A 23,188-nucleotide genomic window follows, 5' to 3' on the forward strand; every position below is an offset into this window, starting at 1 on the left:
ATGTCTATTTGAGTCTTTGTAGTAATGGGGAAAAAAATCGCCGAACTTAAATTATTCACTGGCAGCAAACAAAAATTCTGTCCTCTCTCTGCGTGCCGTCATCCTTTTACTGGCGACGTGCAGTCAGCTGTCAAATAGTTCAAGAAACCACACGCTAGCGGGTGTCGCACATTGGAAGTTGTGACGTGTATTATGAGCGACAAAAGCATCAAAAGACAGCACTGCACTATTCTCAACCGCAAACACTTCAACCACAATGCTTTCAGTGGACAAACCTGGCCTCACTCTCAGGATTCTGCCTGAATTCTGGCTCTCTGTACATCTTCATTAACCAGTTCAGGGTTGTGGTGGGTTCTGAGGACACCCGGGAATCAGTGGGCGTAAGGTAGGAACACACCCTGGAGGGGGCACCAGTCCTTCACAGGGTGACACACACACTTACATATTCACTCACCCACTCACACCTATGGACACTTTTGAGTCACCAATCCACCAACCTATGTGTGTTTTTGGACTGTGTGTTTTGAAATGTGCGTTTTGAACCCACAACCTCCAGGTCCCTCCAGGTTGTATTTTTTTGTTTTGTTTAGTTTTTCCAGCTGTATCATTTTCTTGGACTACTGGCTGCACTGCACCAATGGTTTCCAAAGGTACAGCACACTTCCACCTGGATCTGTAAGCTTTCCTAGAAAGTGCACAGGTACTGATGAAATTAACACACAACACAGACAGAAGGCTAAATTCTTTGACATCTTCCCTTGACCAATTTTCTGGTTGCAGTCTTGCAGTCCTTTAATGGCATTTGGTACAAAGTGATAAGTATCCACTGGCAATGCTTGTATGTTTCAGGCACCAAATTCAAAATTTGTCTTTATTTTCAAAAGGTATTCAGTGAAACCACTGAAAATGTTTTCAATAAATAACATTTCTACAAAATTCAAAATAAAAAAAGGCCACATTTTTTACCAGAAATGGCATATTTGATCATAAAATGAAAACGCTGCCTGAAGATTCAATAATTATTCCGTTTGGGTCTGAAGTCTCTTGTGTTACTTAGGTTCTGTTTTAGGGTATGATAGTTTTATCCCTTTTATTTTGTACACATGGATAAACACCGCTGTGGTTGTCTGTCTGTCTGTCTACCATGTGCATCTACAAACAAGGGTCTGCCCATTAGATGCATACATTAGACAGTTGACACTAGCATGCCAGTTGATCCCCAGACAGCCACACAGAACTCACAAAATTAAAAATGGTGATAATACTATCATTCAGGTATGAAAAAATGTAAATGTATATAATTCCAGTCTACTGATGAAATGAATGAAAATAATTGATCCAAAAGTCCATGTGCATATAAATAAAACAGGCCCTAAAACAGAACCCTGAAGAACACAAGAGGCATGAAATCCTACAGAATACATATTGACTGTTTACAGAGAAAATCCTGTTTTTTTATTTTATTTTTTTTCTGTTTTTCAGGTCAGAATGAAAGAAGTTGAGAGAGCCCACCCTTTAGATACACACATTAGACAGTGGATAACAGAGTGTCTGTTAATCCCCACAGAGCCACACCGACGTGAGTCCATGGGTATAAAAACCGAGAATGACCTGGTTGAGACCCCAAGCTACAGTTAAGGAGCTTCCACATCATACCTGTATATTGAAGAACATGGAGTCAGCAGCTTCTCTCTCCATTCTTGCATTCCTGCTGCTTGGCCTCTCACAGGCCGTCACTTTCATGGAGCCTCATCCAGTGGGAAGCATGGCAAACATTCTGACCATCAACAACGGTCAGGAAACCTATGCTTTTTCCTTTTGGTTATAACATGTTCCATCAGAAATATGTTTTCCTAATCCATTTTCCATTTTCATCTGAAGGATCCAGACAACTATTGGTGGAGGGAGACATACTCATACCAACGACAAGGAATGCTCTGGTCTGCCCCAGCAACACCTGCTTTTGGAAGAAGTCCTCGAATGGCTTAGTGCAGGTTCCCTACACAGTGAGCACTGATTTCTGTGAGTAAAACACCATTCTTCACATTAAATTAATTTGCACATCTTTGTGGAATACAGAAGGGAATAGTCCACACACAAATATTGATAAACAATACTGTGGTTATACAACAAAGAAGTTCCACTAATAATGTCACTGTATGTATCTAGGGATTTCCTAACACTTGTCTTTAAATATTTATTGTCAATTCCTTGCTTGTTTAAAGCATCCTCGCACATGTCTGTGATTGCTGGAGCTATGGCGGTGTTCCACAGCAAAACCTGCATTCGCTTTGTTCCCAGAAGCACTGAAAGTGACTACCTCAGCATTCAAAGTGGAAATGGGTGAGTGTGGCCGAAGCATAGACTTTATTGATTACATTGTCCATAGCTGTGCTTCGGTGATATGGACAACCTTCTCTGTTACTTCCCAGGTGCTATTCTTCAGTGGGCAAAACAGGTGGAATGCAGATGGTCTCTCTCAGCTTGAATGGCTGTGTGTACCATGGCATTGTGGAACACGAGCTGAACCACGCACTAGGATTCTACCATGAACATACCAGGAGTGACCGTGACAGCTATGTGGAGATCAACTGGCAGAACATCAACCCAGCAATGCAGTACAACTTCAACAAGGAGAACACCAACAACCTCAACACCCATTACGACTACTCATCCGTGATGCACTATCCGAGAACAGCTTTCTCCATCAATGGGCAGGACACCATCACTCCCATTCCTGATTCTTCCGTGCAGATTGGTCTGCAGCTGGAACTGTCCGCCATCGACATCCAGAGGATCAACATTCTCTACAAATGCTGAATCGCTTTTAATAGCACAGAGTGTAACGTTGTATCGTCACATGTCATCTTCAGTCAAACGTGCTGTAATTGCATAATAAAGAAAATCAAAGCATTTTAACTTGAATGTATCTTGTTTTATTTATATTGAAGTAATCTTAACAGAGGTAACTAATGTTGAACTGCAAAAACATTACTTTAATATATCCTCATATACGTTTCGTTTAGTTTTCAACATTTTATATTTTCCTTTGTCTAATTAGATTTTATTTAAATTATCATTAAACGCATAGTACTTTCAAAACTAGTCATGCTTCAGCTTTGAAGCTAATGCCACCAAACTTAACAGGACTGCAGAGCCTATACCCAAACAGTGTCTTGTCCTCTTAGAAAATGAATGGTGGGATCTCGAGGAAACCCAAATAAAACACATGATGTCTCAATGGACTCTCACACTCATATTTAATACATTTTATGTAGCAAGTTTTACAACTTAAACATCAGCTCAAAATACAGTACAATAAAAAGGCAAATCAGAAGACAACAATGACTTTCTTTGGAAAATTATGAGACAAAAGGGGACATATCATAATAATGTATAAATATGTATAAGCATTGCTGGTTTAAATATGATTTCTAAATATTTTGACCATATGCCGAGATTAGTTTTAGGTAGCAACCATGATTGTTTAATTTCTTTAGACAGCAACATGCATAATAAATTGTCCCAACAAGTAGGTTCTGAAGCACCATGCAAAGACAGTGTTTGGGTTTGGTTTTATATCACAAAATTGTCTTTTGGGAGGAAATTTTTTTTAAATGTAAAAGAATGAATGCTATTAGTATTTATGTTGTAATTCCGAGCCCATCTATTCAAATACATACTTATATACTACTATACTGGGTAATCTAATGACATTTCATGCTCTATATATCTTTCAGGCACAATTTTTGCAAAATGTATGAACTTTTAAAAAACTGGAGCATGACAGGCGAAATGTTTCAACAGAATATGCTCATGTTTCATAGAGGTTTATACATTTAGAAATACAATCAGAAGCAATTACTGACCGAAATTACTCATTAATTTAACAGTTGCTATTGCAGAAATTCTCATGGAAATTATACTCTCATAGAAAACATTGGCCATATTTTACTGCCACTGTGGTGGGACCCTCAGCGGTATGTCTTAGTATATTTAATACAGGAACGTAATCCAGATTTTTTATTTGTTTTCTATTTTATACTGTTCTATTATGAAAATATAGAGCTGTTTGATATTTCTTCTAGAGTTGAGAATATAATAAAGCTTGAAGCAACATAGCTGAGTTTTAAGACTCTTGTTGTGCTTTGAAAAGACATGTACACTCTCTGTACCTTTAGCAAACAACAACAAAATTAGTTTCAGTTAAGTCAAAGAAAAACAAGCTGTTAGGGTCTGCCCTGTAGATGCACATGGTAGACAGACAGACAAACAGACAACCACAGCGGTGTTTATCCATGTGTACAAAATAAAAGGGAAAAAACTATCATACCCTAAAAAAAACGAAAAAGAGTTGATTAAATATGCCATTTCTGGTAAAAATTGTGGCGTTTTTTATTTTGAATTTTGTAGAAATGTTATTTATTGAAAACATTTTCAGTGGTTTCACTGAATACCTTTTGAAGAAAGGTTTAAAGACACATTTTGAATTTGGTGCCTGAAACATACAAGCATTGCCAGTGGATACTTATTACTTTGTACCAAATGCCATTAAAGGACTGCAAGACTGCAACCAGAAAATTGGTCAAGGGAAGATTTCAAAGGATTTAGCCTTCTGTCTGTACTGTGTGTTAACTTCATCTGTACCTGTGCACTTTCTAGGAAAGCTTACAGATCCAATTGGAAGTGTGCTGTACCTTTGGAAACCATTGGTGCAGTGCAGCCAGTAGTCCAAGAAAATGATACAGCTGGAAAAACTAAACAAAACAAAAAAATACAACCTGGAGGGACCTGGAGGTTGTGGGTTCAAAACGCACATTTCAAAACACACAGTCCAAAAACACACATTGGTTGGTGGATTGGTTACTCAAAAGTGTCCATAGGTGTGAGTGTGTGAGTGAATATGTAAGTGTGTGTGTCGCCCTGTGAAGGACTGGTGCCCCCTCCAGGGTGTGTTCCTACCTTACGCCCACTGATTCCCGGGAGTCCTCCAAACCCACTACAGCCCTGAACTGGTTAATGAAGATGTACAGAGAGCAAGCATTCAGGGAGAATCCTGAGAGTGAGGCCAGGTTTGTCCACTAAAAGCGTTGTGGTTGAAGTGGTTGCAGTTGAGAATAGTGCAGTGCTGTCTTTTGATCCACTGTGAAAATCATACCTGCTCTATGGGGGTCTGGTGGGGGTCCTGACCATTTAAGAACAGGGTGAAAGGGGGACAATAATCCACACAGAGCAACAAATGAAAGAATGATAGTAATGGTAAATTTAAAAAGTGCTCCTGTGTGGTCAGTTCAGAAAATAAAGACGTGGTTACATATATGCACATTAACATATTTATACATCAATTTTAATGAAAGCTCAAATTAAAAAGGAAATGGCTTACATGAGGAACAAGAGCATTATTGTACTAATGGAGTTGGTAAAGCCAAAATTATCATAGCTGCTATGACAGGGGTCGGCAACCGTGTATGAAAAATTACTGAGAATTTAATTAAAATGTATTTTATTTTAGTTCGTTCATTTTCAGAATGTAATTCTATGAAGATTATGGCGATCTTGAAAAATCTAAAATAGTTTAATATTTAAAATATTTTGTCGCTCTTAATACACGTCACAACTTCCAATGTGGGACACCCGCCAGTGTGCGGTTTCTTGAACTATTTGACAGCTGAATGCACGGCGCCAGCAAAAGGATGACGGCACGCAGAGAGAGGACAGCAATTTTGTTTGCTGCCAGTGGATAATTTAAGCTTTTTCCCCATTACTACAAGGACTCAAATAGACATTGAGTATTTTACTTAACCATCAACCCAACGTCTTTTTTTTCAGAGTTAAAAATGTTTTGTTGCATGCAGAAATGTTATTTCATTTTTCTGCAGTCGTTCATTAATTTCATAAATGTAACACGGTATAGTTTGTTTATACATAACACAAAGGCAAAAAAAAAAAAAAACCTGTTATATGCAGTGTTATTTCGTATAAAATTTCAAAAGGATTTTGTGGCTCCCAGTGTTTTCTTTACTGTGTGAAACGGGTCCAAATGGCTGTTTGAGTGGTAAAGGTTGCCGACCCCTGTGCTATGAGAACTTGTTGTGAAATATAAAGTAGTGTAAGTATTGTTCATGTAAGTTAAGTAATTGGGTAAGTTAAGTAATTAGTATGAGTAAGTTAAGTCATTTCATACAGTTTTACCTGTGTTAGCCCATAAGTTAACGTTGTATTGCAAGTCTTTGCTTCTACATGAAAAATTCTTCTTGACAACGATTAGATACTTAGACAACCCAACATTCAGAATCAGTAGTTTAAACAGTATGGACATTAACTGTAATTGTGAACATTTTAGAGTATTAAAGTATAAAACTATTTTGAAAGAAGCTGAAAAAAGCAACAGAGATGGTCCACCATTTAAAAGCATACATTAGAGAGTCAACACCAGAGTGTCATTTAATCGCCAGACAGCTACATGGGGTGTACCCATGTGTTTACATTCACATTGGGATTAATATGTTCACTTGCTTAAAACAAGAACTACAAACTCTCATACTAAAAGGAAATCCTAGCATAAAAAATATAAAAATCAACTCTGTCCAAGTCTTCAAAATAGAATCTGGCCTAAAATGGAACCCAGGGGTACACAAGAAGTGAAGAAACATATCAATTCTAGTTTAGATGTTTCTGCTTTTAAATCAGAGACAAACAAGCTGAAGATGCACATATTAGACATTGTATTTCAGAGTACTGTATTTCACATCAGTATGCACAAAAACGGGTCCTATCACAGAACCCTGAGTAACAGAAGAGGCAAAAAAAATCAGGTTGAATAAATATTGACTCTTCACAAAGAAGGTTCTTTCACCCTTTAGATACATACATTAGGTAGTGGACACTAGAATGTCCCTTAATCCCCACACAGCCACACCGATGTATGCACCATGGGTATAAAAGCCAAGTATGACCAGGTTCAGACTTCAAGCTACAGTTAAGGAGCTTCCACATATTCTCTTTATGCTGAAGAACATGGAGTCCACAGTCTCCCTCTCCGTTCTCGCTTTGCTGCTGCTTAGTCTGTCACAGGCCATCCCTCTCATGGAGCCTCAGCCAGTGGACATCACAGCAAAAATTCTGACCATCAACAATGGTAAAAAAAAAAAAAATCCTCATAGGCATTCCAAAAATCTTTTTTTTTTTTTTTACCTAATCCATTTTCCATTTTCATTTGAAGGATCCAGACAACTATTGGTGGAGGGAGACATATTTATCCCAAGGACCAGGAATGCTCTGGTCTGCCCCAGCAACAACTGCTTTTGGAAGAAGTCCGGGAATGGAGTAGTGCGAGTGCCCTACACAGTGAGCGCTGATTTCTGTGAGTAAAAACCTGTTCTTCACTATAAAGTAATTAGACTATTTAAAGTTAAATAAACATCCTTATTAAAGACATAGGATTCTGTGAACAGAGTGATAGAACCCTAACAACTCACTCTGAGAAAAAAATGTATGTTATAGGTACATTATTGTTCACTAAATGTACAAAGAGTGTAAATGTACTTTTACAGATACAACCGTGATGTTGAAGTCCAGTAATGCTCCTTAAATGTACATTACTTTCTGTTCTCCATAAGGAGAGGTGAATATTTGTAACTTTTATTGTACAACTCAAAATAGAACATCATGTAAGTCATGGAGATAAAACTTGTTGTATGAAATGAACAAAATTTTAAAATCTATTATTAATATAGAGTAAGGTATAATTATGTTCTCTTACTACAGGTACAGAAATTCCCTTAAGGGGAACCGACAAATTAAAATGTACCACCACAGTGACAGCTTTTGTGACCGTGTACGAGTTTTAGTTACCTTTTCTTAGTGCTGAACCATTACTTAATTGTTTCTATGTTTAATCAGTTCAAAACCTGCAACGAAACAAATCGTTAGGTGAAAAAATTGCATACATGCAAATGTTTACTGCAGCACAAACTGACAAAGTTGTGTTCTATGTGCTGTTAAAATCTTTGTGATGGACAGAAATTAATGCAATGGAATAAATTGTATAAATAAAGTAGTTTAGCTTATAACATCACAGTATGTAGCTACTGATTCCCTAACACTTGTCATTAAATAACAATATATTGTCAATTCTTTGCCCATTGAAAGCATCCTCTGACATGACTGTGATTACTGGGGCTATGGCGAAGTTCCACAGCAAGACCTGCATTCGTTTTGTTCCCAGAAGCACTGAAAGTGACTACATCAGCATTGAGAACAAAAGCGGGTAAGAAAAACTGAAAGATTTTGAAGGAGAATTTAGATATGCTTCTCAGTTTGTGAGTACACTGCCTGTAGCTGTGCTTCAGTGATGTGGACAACTTTTCTGTTACCTCCCAGGTGCTACTCCTCAGTGGGCAAAACAGGTGGCAAGCAGGTGGTCTCTCTCAGCTTGAATGGCTGTGTGTACCATGGCATTGTGGAGCACGAGCTGAATCACGCACTAGGATTCTACCATGAACATACCAGGAGTGACCGTGACAGTTATGTGAAGATCAACTGGCAGAACATCGACCCAGCAATGCAGTACAACTTCAACAAGGAGAACACCAACAACCTCAACACCCATTACGATTACTCATCCGTAATGCACTATTCAAACACAGCCTTCTCTATCAATGGGCAGGACACCATCACTCCCATTCCTGATTCTTCTGTGGAAATTGGACAGAGAAAGGAACTGTCCGCGATCGACATCCAGAGGATCAACATTCTCTACAAATGCTGAATCACTTTTAAGCACATAGTGTAACGTTGTACCGTCACATGTAATCTTCAGTCAAATGTTTTTTTGGAATTGCACAATAAAAAAATCAAAGCATATTAACTGGAACATATATTGTCTTTATCTGAACTAACGCCAACACAGTGATAACTAGTGTTGAAGCGCATGTATACAGTAATTACACAAACCTCCACAGGAGTTTAATTTCATTCTTCACATTTTTAATTTCTCCTCTTCTATTTAGGTAGAAAGTGGAATTATTATTTCACTCATTAAATCTTCATCCTACAGCTTTACAGATAGGAAACACCAAATTTTGCAGGACTGCAGAGTCTAATGGTTTTTTGCTGCTATTTTTCTTAACGTCACAAGTTAAAGTACAAGGTGATTATAATCATACACAGGTTAAGATGTAAAATATACCATGCCAATGCATTAGAAAATCTGCAGCCACAAAATGTCTGTTATCAATAATTGTTTAAATTCTACACCAAACCACTGTGGACATATTTTATCTGATATGAAACATGCTGTCCTTAACACCTAGAGTGACTCATTGAGCCCAGCCCAGGTTTGTAGGCATCTCCCCTCATCAGCGTTTGGCAGAATAAATCCCACAACACCTCTGGATGTCTAAAAAGTGAATTCTGGCATCCCAAACCCACCCCGTCTCCAAGCTAGTTTTATCATTAGCTGTAATCCACACTGACCTGACCTGGCTGTAATTAGTTACCCCATTGGCACTGTTAGTGCATGTTCTGTGCCACCATTTCCATGTGATGACTATGCGCTACATCACCAACTACCACCATAACACCTCTACAGTGTATTTCACTAGTCTGTGCTCTGATAACTCCTTAAGATATACCCTTTAGTTACTGGCCCCTGATTCCAAACTCTGACGGACCTGGCTACAAATCTATATATACTGGTCTTACATATGCCTGTCACCGTCATATCAGCCATCAATTTTACATACTTCAGCTTTTTTCTGTCGAATGCTTCTATTAATTTACTCTCAGAGTACAGCACACAGATGTTGTCACACAGGTGGGGGGTACACCCTCCCCTCTGTCTAATACCTATATACATATACCTGGGGATGCAGCTGAATTGCCAGTAATGAACTGAGTCAAGTTGGTACTTGACACAATTAAAAATGTTATTCACATAATTGAGAAGTAAAATAAAACTTTATAAAAAAAGTGCAAATGCAGTCCAAGTGCTCCAAGCATCAGTTTGTCAGAGTCCTGGAACTGTAACTCATAAAAGAAGAGGGTGGCATAATCACCATTGTAAAAGAATAAATCTTCTAAAACAGAAAAAATGAAAGCAACTTCAACATAGCTTCATAGTCACCACGGTAAAAATATTAAATAAATGAATAAATAAACGCACCGCGACCCTGAAATGGAAAAGCGGAGAAGAAAATGATGATGATGATGATGATGATAAATAAACGCTAGGCGTAATGATAAATCTTAGTTCTTCAATAAGCCACTCTAGACTTCCCCACCACTCAGTGCTAAGTACACTCGACACTCCAGTCACAATCACACAAATTCATTAATTGATTCATTATCTGTAACCGCTAATCCAGTTCAGGGTTGTGGTAAGTCAGAATCATTGGGCGAAAGGTAATCGCACAAATTAAATACAACAAATAACCACACAGCAATAGAAAATAAATAAATAAAATTAATCATAAGTAAATCAGTGCTAGTTATCATTGAGAAAAGCAATATTACTGGATAACTATTCACTGTCATATAACTATTCTCCTAAAGTGATTAATTATTAAATATCAACTAAGTGCTTTTTGAGTAATAACAAATCTAATCTTGATATTTGAGTTTTATTTGGAGAAAACATACATAATTAGACAATTCAAATGAATACTTGCCGTTTTCTCTTGGGGAAGAGGTAAAAGGTTGTGATACTTACGTCACATCTCGTAAACTCATGTATTATACAGAATGCAGTTTACCAGTGGTGAATATGATTTGTCTGTCTCTTGAATACAATACACATGTGTGGAAATTGTTTTTTTCTCAGTTTCCAAAATCACTTGAATGCAGCATAACTGCAATGCCACTAGTGGATACCACTTGCTTCCTAATTTTTTGTCTGCAGCTCTTACCCCTGCATATTTAGATGCTGACAAAATCCCACGCAATTCACCTTTGCACATTTACACTGATAACTGTTGTCTTGGGTTTTAATTAAACATTTTTGAACTGCTTTTTTGCCGCATAATACTGCCATGTTTTATTTTAAGTGCAGATCTGTGTAGTCTCAAACTCCAGAGGTTTAATTTGTTTTTTTAATTCAGACCTTTCTCTTATGAAAATGTAGACCTCTTTGAGGTTTCCTGTAGAAAAGAGAATATAATAAACCTTGAAGTAAATCAACTGGATTGTAACACTGTTGTAGTGCCTTTGAAAGGACATGGACACTGTCTGTACCTTTAGGTAAAACTATGTACTGACAGTGTATGGAAGAAAACAAAAGAAAAAGAGACAAAAAGAGAGAGTCTTGTTTCATAAGACAAAGACGAACAAGGGTCTGCCCATTAGATGCATACATTAGACAGTTGACACTAGCATGCCAGTTGATCCCCAGACAGCCACACAGAACTCAAAAAATTAAAATGTAAATGTATATAATTCAAGTCTACTGATGAAATGATTTAAAAAATCCAACAGTCCATGTGCATATAAGTAAAACAGGTCCTAAAACAGAACCCTGAAGAACACAAGAGGCATGAAATCCTACAGAATACATATTGACTGTTTACAGAGAAAATCCTGTTTTTTATTTTTTTTTCTGTTTTTCAGGTCAGAATGAAAGAAGTTGAGAGAGCCCACCCTTTAGATACACACATTAGACAGTGGACAACAGAGTGTCCGTTAATCCCCACAGAGCCACACCGACGTGAGTCTGTGGGTATAAAAACTGAGTATGACCTGGTTGAGACCCCAAGCTACAGTTAAGGAGCTTCCACATCATACCTGTATACTGAAGAACATGGAGTCAGCAGCTTCTCTCTCCATTCTTGCTTTCCTGCTGCTTGGACTCTCGCAGGCTGTCCCTCTAATGGAGCCTCCTTCAGTGGGAAGCACGGCAAACATTCTGACCATCAACAACGGTCAGGAAACCTATGTTTCTTCCTTTTGGTTATAACATGTTCCATCAGAAATATGTTTTCCTAATCCATTTTCCATTTTCATCTGTAGGATCCAGACAACTATCGGTGGAGGGAGACATACTCATACCAACGACAAGGAATGCTCTGGTCTTTTAGAAGAAGTCCTCGAATGGCTTAGTGCAGGTTCCTTACACAGTGAGCACTGATTTCTGTGAGTAAAACATCATTCTTCACAATAAATTAATTTGCACATCTTTGTGGAATACAGAAGGGAACAGTCCACACACAAATATTGAAAAACAATACTGTAGTTATACAATAAAGAAGTTCCACTAATAATGTCACTGTATGTATCTAGGGATTTCCTAACACTTGTCATTAAATATTTATTGTCAATTCCTTGCTTGTTTAAAGCATCCTCGCACATGTCTGTGATTGCTGGAGCTATGGCGGTGTTCCACAGCAAAACCTGCATTCGCTTTGTTCCCAGAAGCACTGAAAGTGACTACCTCAGCATTCAAAGTGGAAATGGGTGAGTGTGACTGAAGCATAGACTGGTACACCCTTTATTGATTACATTGTCCATAGCTGTGCTTCGGTGATATGGACAACCTTCTCTGTTACTTCCCAGGTGCTATTCTTCAGTGGGCAAAGCAGGTGGAATTCAGATGGTCTCTCTCAGCTTGAATGGCTGTGTGTACCATGGCATTGTGGAACACGAGCTGAACCACGCACTAGGATTCTACCATGAACATACCAGGAGTGACCGTGACAGCTATGTGGAGATCAACTGGCAGAACATCGACCCAGCAATGCAGTACAACTTCAACAAGGAGAACACCAACAACCTCAACACCCATTACGACTACTCATCCGTGATGCACTATCCAAGAACAGCTTTCTCCATCAATGGGCAGGACACCATCACTCCCATTCCTGATTCTTCCGTGCAGATTGGTCTGCAGCTGGAACTGTCCGCCATCGACATCCAGACGATCAACATTCTCTACAAATGCTGAATCACTTTTAATAGCACAGAGTGTAACGTTGTATCGTCACATGTCATCTTCAGTCAAACGTGCTGTAATTGCATAATAAAGAAAATCAAAGCATTTTAACTTGAATGCATCTTGTTTTATTTATATTGAAGTAATCTTAACAGAGGTAACTAATGTTGAACTGCAAATAAACATTACTTTAATATATCCTCATATATGTTTCGTTTAGTTTTCAACATTTTATATTTTCCTTTGTCTAATTAGATTTTATTTAAATTATCATTAAACACATAGTACTTTCAAAACTAGTCATGCTTCAGCTTTGAAGCTAATGCCACCAAACTTAACAGGACTGCAGAGCCTATACCCAAATAGTGTCTTGTCCCCTTAGAAAATGAATGGTGGGATCTAAAGGAAACCCAAATAAAACACATGATGTCTCAATGGACTCTCACACTCATATTTAATACATTTTATGTAGCAAGTTTTACAACTTAAACATCAGCTCAAAGTACAGTACAATAAAAAGGTAAATCAGAAGACATCAACGACTTTCTTTGGAAAATTATGAGACAAAAGGGGAAATATCATAATAATGTATAAATATGTATAAGCATTGCTGGTTTAAATATGATTTCTAAATATGTTGACCATATGCAGAGATTAGTTTTAGGTAGCAACCATGATTGTTTAATTTCTTTAGACAGCAACATGCATAATAAATTGTCCCAACAAGTAGGTTCTGAAGCACCATGCAAAGGCAGTGTTTGGGTTTGGTTTTATATCACAAAATTGTCTTTTGGGAAGAAATGTTTTTAAAATGTAAAAGAATGAATGCTATTAGTATTTATGTTGTAATTCTGAGCCCATCTATTCAAATGCATACTTATATACTACTATACTGGGTAATCTAATGATATTTCATGCTCTAAATATCTTTCAGACACAATTTTTACAAAATGTATGACCTTTTAAAAAACTGGAGCATGACAGGCCAACTGTTTCTACAAAATATGGTCATGTTTCATAGAGGTTTATACATTTAGATATACAATCAGAAGCAATTGCTGACTGAAATTACTCATTAATTTAACAGTTGCTATTGCAGAAATTCTCATGAACATTATACTCTCATAGAAAACTTTGGCCATATTTTACTGCCACTGTGGTGGGACCCTCAGCGGTATGTCTTAGTATATTTAATACAGGAACGTAATCCAGATTTTTAATTTGTTTTCTATTTTATACTGTTCTATTATGAAAATATAGAGCTGTTTGATATTTCTTCTAGAGTTGAGAATATAATAAAGCTTGAAGCAACATAACTGAGTTTTAAGAGTCTTGTTGTGCTTTGAAAAGACATGTACACTGTCTGTACCTTTAGCAAACAACAATAAGATTCATTTCAGTTAAGTCAGAGAAAAAAAGCTGATAGGGCCCTATTTATCTTACTTTTAATTATTATCTTTATCTAAAGAAATTAAACAATCATGGTTGCTACCTAAAACTAACCTCTGCATATGGTCAAAATATTTAGAAATCATATTTAAACCAGCAATGCTTATACATATTTATACATTATTTTGATAATATTTCCCCTTTTGTCTCATAATTTTCCAAAGAAAGTCGTTGATGTCTTCTGATTTACCTTTTTATTGTACTGTACTTTGAGCTGATGTTTAAGTTGTAAAACTTGCTACATAAAATGTATTAAATATGAGTGTGAGAGTCCATTGAGACATCATGTGTTTTATTTGGGTTTCCTTTAGATCCCATCATTCATTTTCTAAGGGGACAAGACACTGTTTGGGTATAGGCTCTGCAGTCCTGTTAAGTTTGGTGGCATTAGCTTCAAAGCTGAAGCATGACTAGTTTTGAAAGTACTATGTGTTTAATGATAATTTAAATAAAATCTAATTAGACAAAGGAAAATATAAAATGTTGAAAACTAAACGAAACATATATGAGGATATATTAAAGTAATGTTTATTTGCAGTTAAACATTAGTTACCTCTGTTAAGATTACTTCAATATAAATAAAACAAGATGCATTCAAGTTAAAATGCTTTGATTTTCTTTATTATGCAATTACAGCACGTTTGACTGAAGATGACATGTGACGATACAACGTTACACTCCGTGCTATTAAAAGTGATTCAGCATTTGTAGAGAATGTTGATCGTCTGGATGTCGATGGCGGACAGTTCCAGCTGCAGACCAATCTGCACGGAAGAATCAGGAATGGGAGTGATGGTGTCCTGCCCATTGATGGAGAAAGCTGTTCTTGGATAGTGCATCACGGATGAGTAGTCGTAATGGGTGTTGAGGTTGTTGGTGTTCTCCTTGTTGAAGTTGTACTGCATTGCTGGGTCGATGTTCTGCCAGTTGATCTCCACATAGCTGTCACGGTCACTCCTGGTATGTTCATGGTAGAATCCTAGTGCGTGGTTCAGCTCGTGTTCCACAATGCCATGGTACACACAGCCATTCAAGCTGAGAGAGACCATCTGAATTCCACCTGTTTTGCCCACTGAAGAATAGCACCTGGGAAGTAACAGAGAAGGTTGACCACATCACCGAAGCACAGCTATGGACAATGTATTCAATAAAGGGTGTACCAGTCTATGCTTCAGCCACACTCACCCATTTCCACTTTGAATGCTGAGGTAGTCACTTTCAGTGCTTCTGGGAACAAAGCGAATGCAGGTTTTGCTGTGGAACACCGCCATAGCTCCAGCAATCACAGACATGTGTGAGGATGCTTTAAACAAGCAAGGAATTGACAATAAATATTTAATGACAAGTGTTAGGAAATCCCTAGATACATACAGTGACATTATTAGTGGAACTTCTTTATTGTATAACCACAGTATTGTTTTTCAATATTTGTGTGTGGACTGTTCCCTTCTGTATTCCACAAAGATGTGCAAATTAATTTAATGTGAAGAATGATCTTTTACTCACAGAAATCAGTGCTCACTGTGTAGGGAACCTGCACTAAGCCATTCGAGGACTTCTTCTAAAAGCAGGTGTTGCTGGGGCAGACCAGAGCATTCCTTGTCGTTGGTATGAGTATGTCTCCCTCCACCAATAGTTGTCTGGATCCTTCAGATGAAAATGGAAAATGGATTAGGAAAACATATTTCTGATGGAACATGTTATAACCAAAAGGAAAAAACATAGGTTTCTTGACCGTTGTTGATGGTCAGAATGTTTGCTGTGCTTCCCACTGGATGAGGCTCCATGAAAGTGACGGCCTGCGAGAGTCCAAGCAGCAGGAAAGTAAGAACGGAGAGAGAAGCTGCTGACTCCATGTTCTTCAGTATACAGGTATGATGTGGAAGCTCCTTAACTGTAGCTTGGGGTCTCAACCGGGTCATACTCGGTTTTATACCCATGGACTCACATCGGTGTGGCTCTTTTGGGATTAACGGACACTCTGTTGTCCACTGTCTAATGTGTGTATCTAAAGGGTGGGCTCTCTCAACTTCTTTCATTCTGACCTGAAAAACAGAAAAAAAATAAAAAAAACAGGATTGTCTCTGTAAATAGTCAATATGTATTCTGTAGGATTTCATGCCTCTTGTGTTCTTCAGTGTTCTGTTTTAGGACCTGTTTCATTTACAATTTTTAAAAATGAATTCCCAAATTTTTATTCATTTACTTTTCATCAGTAGACTGGAATTATTTTCATTTAAATTTTTTCATACCTGAGTGATATTAGTATCACAATTTTTAATTTTATGAGTTCTGTGTGGCTGTCTGGGGATCAACTGGCATGCTAGTGTCAACTGTCTAATGTATGCATCTAATGGGCAGACCCTATCATCTTGTTTGTCTTTGTCTTATGAAACAGACATTTTTCTCTTTTCTTTTTGTTTTCATCTATACATTGTCAGAAAACTATATTCTATATAGATAGATAGTTTTTGCTAAAGTTAGAGACAGTGTACATGACTTTTCAAAGGCACTAAAATCCAATTCAAATCCAATCAATTTCCTTCAAAGTTCATTATGTTCTCTTCTTTGGAAGAAATATATAATTGCTTTATTTTTTGTAACAGAACAGTAGTAAATCGAAACAAAAATGTTTGAAATTGATTAAATCAATTCAATGTAAAGATCTACACTTGAAATACAACATGGTATTCTTATGTTCCCATATTAAAGATGGTAAGACACACCATTCAAGTGACAATAAGATACCACAAAAGAGTGTGTATAGTAATTGTCAGTAATTGTTTTTAATTGTGTATGATTTTATGTCTTGATCTATTGGCCTTTGTGGAACATCAACATTTATTGCATTCATTGCCTCTCATGTCTGAGTTCTTTAAAATGTCTTATGTCATTAGATTTCCCAGCATATACGTACAGTATATTAATACATTTTGAATTGATGGACTCTGAATTAGAGCAAAAATATTTATTTCATTCATTCATCCAAAGTTTTCAGTTTTTCTCCCAAAAGATTTTTTAGTGTATTAAAGTCAACAATTGTGATATAAAACCAAGCCAAACTTTGCTTTATTCCGAGCTTCTTCACTGGCTTGCTGGGACAGTTTATTACAGATGCAAGTTGCTGTATAACCTAAAGGAAATTAAACATTCATGGTTTCTACCTAAAATTGACTTCTGCAGTGGTTAAAAATACCTCGCAATTCTTTTTTAATAAGAAACAAATATAATTTGTATTAGGGTGACATGGTGGCACAACAGGTAGTGTTGCTGTTACACATCAGGAATCTGTGGTTAGGCATTCAAGTCCTGCTCTGGGTGGCTGTCTGTGAAGAGTTTGGTGTGTTCTTCCCGTGTCCACATGGGTTTCCTCTAGGTGCTCCAGTTTCCTCCTACAGTCCAAAAACACATATTGAAGTGTCCGTAGGTGTGAGTGCGTATCACCATCTGAAGGACAGGTGCCCCCCAGTGATTCAGAAACTTCTTCCTTTTTTGTGTTTCCATACACTGTCAGAAAACAATATCCTTTGTGGTTACATTGTTGTTTGCTAAAATAAAGACAGCGTCCATTCAAAGGCACCAAAAAGCTTTAAAATCCATTTTTTTCCCTTCAAGGTTTATTATATTCTCTTCCCTAGAATAAAGGTCAATGAGCTGTACATTTGTATAACAGATTAGTATTAAATTTAAAAAAATAAAATAAAACAAAATAAAAAAAACTTTAAAAGTCTGGGCGGCATGGTGGCGCAGCAGGTAGTGTCGCAGTCACACAGCTCCAGGGACCTGAAGGTTGTGGGTTGGTTTCCCTCTCCGTGTGACTGTCTGTGAGGAGTGTCTCCCTATATCCGCGTGGGTTTCCTCCAGGAGCTCAAGTTTTCTCCCACTGTCCAAAAACACATGTTGGTAGGTGGATTGGCGACTCAAAAGTGCCCATAGGTGTGAGTGACTGTTGACTGTGTGTGTGTTGCCCTGTGAATGACTGGTACTCCCTCCAGGGTGTATTCCTGCCTTGTGCCCAATGATTCCAGATAGGCTCTGGACCCACCACGACCTTGAACTGGATAAGCAGTTACAGATAATAATGAATTAAAAGTCTGTTTTTTGATATTACACAGATCTACATTAAAAATAAACATATTTTCAGTATGTTCCCATATTAAAGATACGAAGACTGTTGAGGGTCCCAGCACAATAACAGTAAGATACCTCCAAAGTGAGTGTATATTGTATATATAAAAATGTCTGAAACATCTGTCTGCAATTATTTAATTGTAGAAAGTGAATGAATGAATATTATTTGTAAATAAGAAATATTTTAAAATATAAAATTGAACATTATAAGAATCTCATTAATTTCAAACCAATGCCATATATTTAAAACATTACATTTAATTTTCTGACAGATGTACACAATCTGTGTTTAATGTTCCTAAAATTTTTAATGTTTCCTTAAAACTTCATTACTTTTTTCATGTTTGCCAGATGGAATTTTATCATTCAAAGGAGATAGAAAGAAACTATCTGCCTTTAACCTGTTAAAAAAAAAACTCTTTACAAGCATTTTTAGAAGCATCTTTTTTTGTGCATTTATAATACACTGAGTGTGTCTTGTTATTTTACTGTATGAAAGAGACTAGTTCCATGTTTCAGCTTTGCTATTTTGATTGCAAAATTTTTCAAGCATGATATCTCAAAACAGAACAGAACACAGATAGAACCTTATATTACAAGGGGACGCACTGTATAATGTGTGCATTTTCAAATTTCTTTATTTGTAATATCAGTTATTTGTCTATATCAATTATTTAAGAATTCACCTAAAAAAATTTTTTGTTTGTTTGTTTTTTTGTTTCTTTTATACATTAACTAGTTTTTTTTACTAGTTTATTACTTCAATAATTCTGAATTGTGTATTTTTGTAGGTGGATTGGTGACTCAAAAGTGCCCATATGTGTGAGTGTGTGAGTTAATGTGTGAGTGTGTGTCACCCTGTGAAGGACTGGCACCCCCTCCAGGGTGTGTTCCTGCCTTGCGCCCAGTGATTCATGGTAGGCTACAGCCCCAGCAACCCTGATAAAACCCTGACTGGATAAGCGGTGACAGACAATGAATGAATGAATAAATATATACATTCTCTCAAAATTCAACAAATCTTATTCTATGCTTGTTTTAATCAACAATACTGACTTATCTGGCTTTTTTTAATATTCATAATACATAGTTACTCTTTAATCAAATATACCATTCCCTTTATTTAATATTCTGGAATTAATTCTTGTAGTTTTTGTTGTGCCCATGTAAAAACTATTAAACTTTTTGTTAATTTTATACAAAAGGATATCCATGGGTGTGGCTGTCTTGAGATTAATGATAAACAAGTATCCTAATGTGTGCCTAAAGCTTTAAGACATGTGCTTCAGTTGTCACTCTACATCACTATATTAGCCTGTGTTTGGGGCAGCTGCTGGACACCACACAGGAATTGTTGTTTAAGAATTGTGCAAAAGAAGAACAAAATATGTGAACACCTTGGTAGCACCACTTGTACTTTAATACAGATGCCATTTTAGAGGTCTACTGATGTACCTGTTATATACATTTTGTCTAAAGGTTTGTGGAAACACCTTATTATTGGTGAATTATTTTATTTTAAAAAGCACTTATTGTAGATGCAGTTGTTCAACTGTGAATGTGTTTATCTTCCTTAAATTGCTCAATTGATTCATTTTATAATGATTTCCACATTTAACAAAAATAGGTCCTGTTTATTGTGTTTGTGTGTGCTTCTCAGCAATTTGCAACTTTTTTAAATCAGAGATTAGGACTAAGGACTAAGGGCTAAGGGAAAGCTTGATAATGATGAAGCAGAAATAAAATAAAGAGATGAGAAATACAGTGTAATGGCCAACAGTCTTTAATTATAATTTTTAAAGCTGTGGTTATTCTAATAGATAAAATATTACATTTATTATTATACAATATTACACCAATATTATTGGTAAAATTTATCAACCAAATCCAAAACCAATTAAAAAATTCTATATACATACAAATACTAAATATTTCAAGCTGCTCTTGTAGTTTTCATTTAATAATTTATTGGCAGCCCTTATAACTACTGAATTTAGATACTTTAAGGTGAAGCCAGTGAAGACACAGATATTCAAATCTAAGTATAATGTATATATATATATATATATATTTTATAAAAATCTTAATTAAATTCCATGAAACAGAATTGGACTGTTGGAGATGCACATTACTGACCTTAAATATCTTAAATGTGAAGTTTGCTAGAAGGGTATAAAGCCCACCTTGACATTGGACTGTAGAGCATTGGATCAGTGTTGATGGAGTATGTCTGAGTTAAATTAATGTGGTTTCACAAAAGTACCTGGCCTTGCAAATGCTCATGTGTCCGAGTCAATAAATCAATCAATTCCCTCAAAACCTAGCAGCAAGAGGGACAAACAGCCTATTAGTACATTTCATTCCATGCAAAATATTACATGAGCAAAAATGGTCCAGTAAAATACAGTAAAAGCCTTTAAAAAAGAAAACTCTAAAGAGCTTACACTTGGATTGTGCAGTTAACCATTAATCTAGAATATTGCTGCTAGGCCAATTAAAAGTGGAGATGGTGTCTCTGAGATTAGAGCTCCATTTTAGTGTAATGAAAAGGGTAACCTTCATATTGTTTCTTATAGACACTAATACTGTCTTTCTCTCTCTCTCACTCTCTCTCTCTCTCTCTCTCTCTCTCTCTCTCTCTCTCTCTCTCTCTCTCTCTCTCTCTCTCTCTCTCCCTCTCTCTCCCTAGTATTCAGTGCAGTGAGTCATGGCTTAGTTATGAGGGAGTAGGCTCGAATGAATGAGCGTGTGTTTATGTGGGTCAGTGGGATTCACATTAACCTCTGACCCTTCTACTACTCTCCACACTGCAAGAAATCACCAACACAAACTCTCAAAACACCACAACTCTGTTGGAGAATCCCTATCTCTTTGCTATAATAAACCTGTGGTCATAAAGGGGCAAGAAATGGCCACAACTGCCACTCCATTTTTTTTGGGCTGAAGGCATATATGCATATATCAACCACCAATCAATCAAAATGTATTTATATACCACTTTTCACAACAGAATGTCAAGCAACATTACAGAAATCTGGGTAACAAAAAAGTGGCCAATGGCCAGGAAAATTAACCCAGCAAAAGACATGTTGGAGAGAGTGTATGCAGTCTGGTTGGTGGTTTCCAGAAATCTAAAATATAAAAGTAAAACAAAGATAAATGAAAAAGATTGTCTTGGACAAAACATTGATCATTCTTTAATGACTATTTTCTTCCCTGTAAAATAGGTTAGACAAAGGTCAATCAAAGAAAAATGAGTAAAGGAAGGCCTTGTCCACACCAGAATGGCTCATCGCCTTTAGCTGCACATGGGGATTTAGGTCACCAAAAAATTCTGTTGCTGAGCCATTTGTTCCTGATGTAGCCAAGTGCAGCCTGTCCTTTTCATGTCTGTTTCCAAGTCACAGAATCATGTATTTTTTGGGTGACCGCTCTTCCTTTTCCACTGTGAGTTCCAGGTGACGTCTTGTTTTGCGGTGCTGCATGCAGGTTTGCAAAGTGTGAGGCCAATCCATCTCCAGCGTCAGGATCTCTTCTCCTGTTCACTGCTGTTGTGTTTGCTATCACAATTCTACATTATGAATTGTATCTGTCCAGTGAATCAGAACAATTTTTCTAAGTCAGGTGTTAATGAATATATCTGTATTCTATTAATGGTGGAGGCAGTAGTCCTCCACCTTATAAAATGGGACTGGCTTCAAAATGCTGTTGAAAATACTGACCTTGATGTTGGCTGTCAGGTCTGTGGATGCTCAGACATTGCTTAGTTAATGGAAAGCTGCCTTTGCCTTGCTTGAGTTCTAGTATCAGCATCTGTGCCCATCTGTTTATCAAAGATACTCTTACATCTTCTTGTGCCTCACTTTCCAGTTTGATGGGTGTGGTTATTGCTGCACTGACCCTGAGAATCTTTCTCTTCACTCTGTAGATGTTATGGCCTAAGTACAGTGGATGGGAAAGCCCAAATGAACTGCAAATTAAAATGAGCTGCAAAAGCAGACAATGCATTTATCAAAACAATGACACCTGGGCTTCCTTTAAAAATTGTGATGCAAGTTCAGAAAACAACTGCAAGTTCAGTCACAACACAACGGAAGTTTACTGGAGGACCCTGATAATTGTTGCACTCCTAAAAACACAGAATAAAAGCCCCATCGATGTTTGACTCCACGCGCATCAGAAAAGTGCTTAAGTATTAGTTGTATTGCATTTAATAAACGAAATACCATTATATGGTTGGCGCAGAACACAGGATTTTTTTTAATCAAAAATATATCAAACATAAAAAGAAACATGATGTGTATCAGACTATACACTCCAGAAACAAGTATAATTTCAGGGGCAGTGGCAATGCTCAAAACCTTGGACAGTAAAGCCTGATACACATCAAATTTATTTTGGTGACATGTCTTGGTGTGTATATGTTATCTGCTAATTTAGTCTTTTCAGGGGAGGATTTTATACGGGGAGTAGAAGTTTGGCAATGCTTTTTTGACAGCTGCTGAATTTGTAAACACCTCTCTCCAATCTGTACTTCTGTGTATAGTCTGATACACATAGTTTCTTTTTATTGAGATACTTTTGATTTAAAATATCCTGTGTTCTACACCAGCCATTAAACCTAACTGCATTCAGTTTATATAATGCAATACAACTCATGCTTAGGTGCTGTTCTGATGTTTGATG

General features: G+C 36.9%; 2 protein-coding genes and 2 pseudogenes across 8 annotated transcripts; 3 read left to right on the plus strand and 1 right to left on the minus strand.

Annotated features, from left to right (window-relative positions):
* Positions 1–176: 176 nt before the first annotated feature.
* Positions 177–2,905, plus strand: LOC136693941 (hatching enzyme 1.2-like). Of its 7 annotated transcripts, none has more exons than XM_066667207.1 (6): positions 177–385; positions 557–650; positions 1,483–1,793; positions 1,882–2,022; positions 2,226–2,343; positions 2,433–2,905. In XM_066667207.1, the coding sequence occupies exons 3-6, from the start codon at positions 1,607–1,609 to the stop codon at positions 2,818–2,820; spliced, it is 834 nt and encodes a 277-aa protein (XP_066523304.1). In that variant the 5' UTR covers positions 177–385; positions 557–650; positions 1,483–1,606; the 3' UTR covers positions 2,821–2,905. The 7 variants fall into 7 exon arrangements, with proteins under 7 accessions (XP_066523304.1, XP_066523308.1, XP_066523305.1 ...); XM_066667211.1 differs by having other exon boundaries at positions 1,568–1,793; XM_066667208.1 differs by having other exon boundaries at positions 591–700.
* Positions 2,906–7,017: 4,112 nt separating this feature from the next.
* LOC136694074 (hatching enzyme 1.2-like) lies at positions 7,018–8,770 on the plus strand. The gene is made up of 4 exons (XM_066667429.1): positions 7,018–7,138; positions 7,223–7,363; positions 8,152–8,269; positions 8,383–8,770. Exons 1-4 carry the CDS (start codon positions 7,018–7,020, stop codon positions 8,768–8,770), a joined length of 768 nt encoding a protein of 255 aa, XP_066523526.1.
* Positions 8,771–11,794: 3,024 nt separating this feature from the next.
* On the plus strand, positions 11,795–12,934 carry LOC136694298 (hatching enzyme 1.2-like; annotated as a pseudogene).
* A 2,135-nt stretch (positions 12,935–15,069) lies between these two features.
* On the minus strand, positions 15,070–16,227 carry LOC136694200 (hatching enzyme 1.2-like; annotated as a pseudogene).
* Positions 16,228–23,188: the final 6,961 nt, after the last annotated feature.

Source organism: Hoplias malabaricus, chromosome 4 (genome assembly GCF_029633855.1).
Source record: "Hoplias malabaricus isolate fHopMal1 chromosome 4, fHopMal1.hap1, whole genome shotgun sequence".
Taxonomy (NCBI): Eukaryota; Metazoa; Chordata; class Actinopteri; order Characiformes; family Erythrinidae; genus Hoplias; species Hoplias malabaricus.

What these genes read in the sequence shown, in the direction of transcription:
- LOC136693941 (XM_066667207.1), top strand. Translation starts at nt 1,607, where the DNA reads ATGACCTGGTTGAGACCCCAAGCTACAGTTAAGGAGCTTCCACATCAT. An exon ending in CATTCTGACCATCAACAACG is followed by an intron (nt 1,794 to 1,881) that starts GTCAGGAAACCT and finishes TTTCATCTGAAG; the next exon opens with GATCCAGACAACTATTGGTG. An exon ending in AGCATTCAAAGTGGAAATGG is followed by an intron (nt 2,344 to 2,432) that starts GTGAGTGTGGCC and finishes GTTACTTCCCAG; the next exon opens with GTGCTATTCTTCAGTGGGCA.
- LOC136694074 (XM_066667429.1), top strand. Translation starts at nt 7,018, where the DNA reads ATGGAGTCCACAGTCTCCCTCTCCGTTCTCGCTTTGCTGCTGCTTAGT. An exon ending in CACAGTGAGCGCTGATTTCT is followed by an intron (nt 7,364 to 8,151) that starts GTGAGTAAAAAC and finishes GCCCATTGAAAG; the next exon opens with CATCCTCTGACATGACTGTG. An exon ending in AGCATTGAGAACAAAAGCGG is followed by an intron (nt 8,270 to 8,382) that starts GTAAGAAAAACT and finishes GTTACCTCCCAG; the next exon opens with GTGCTACTCCTCAGTGGGCA.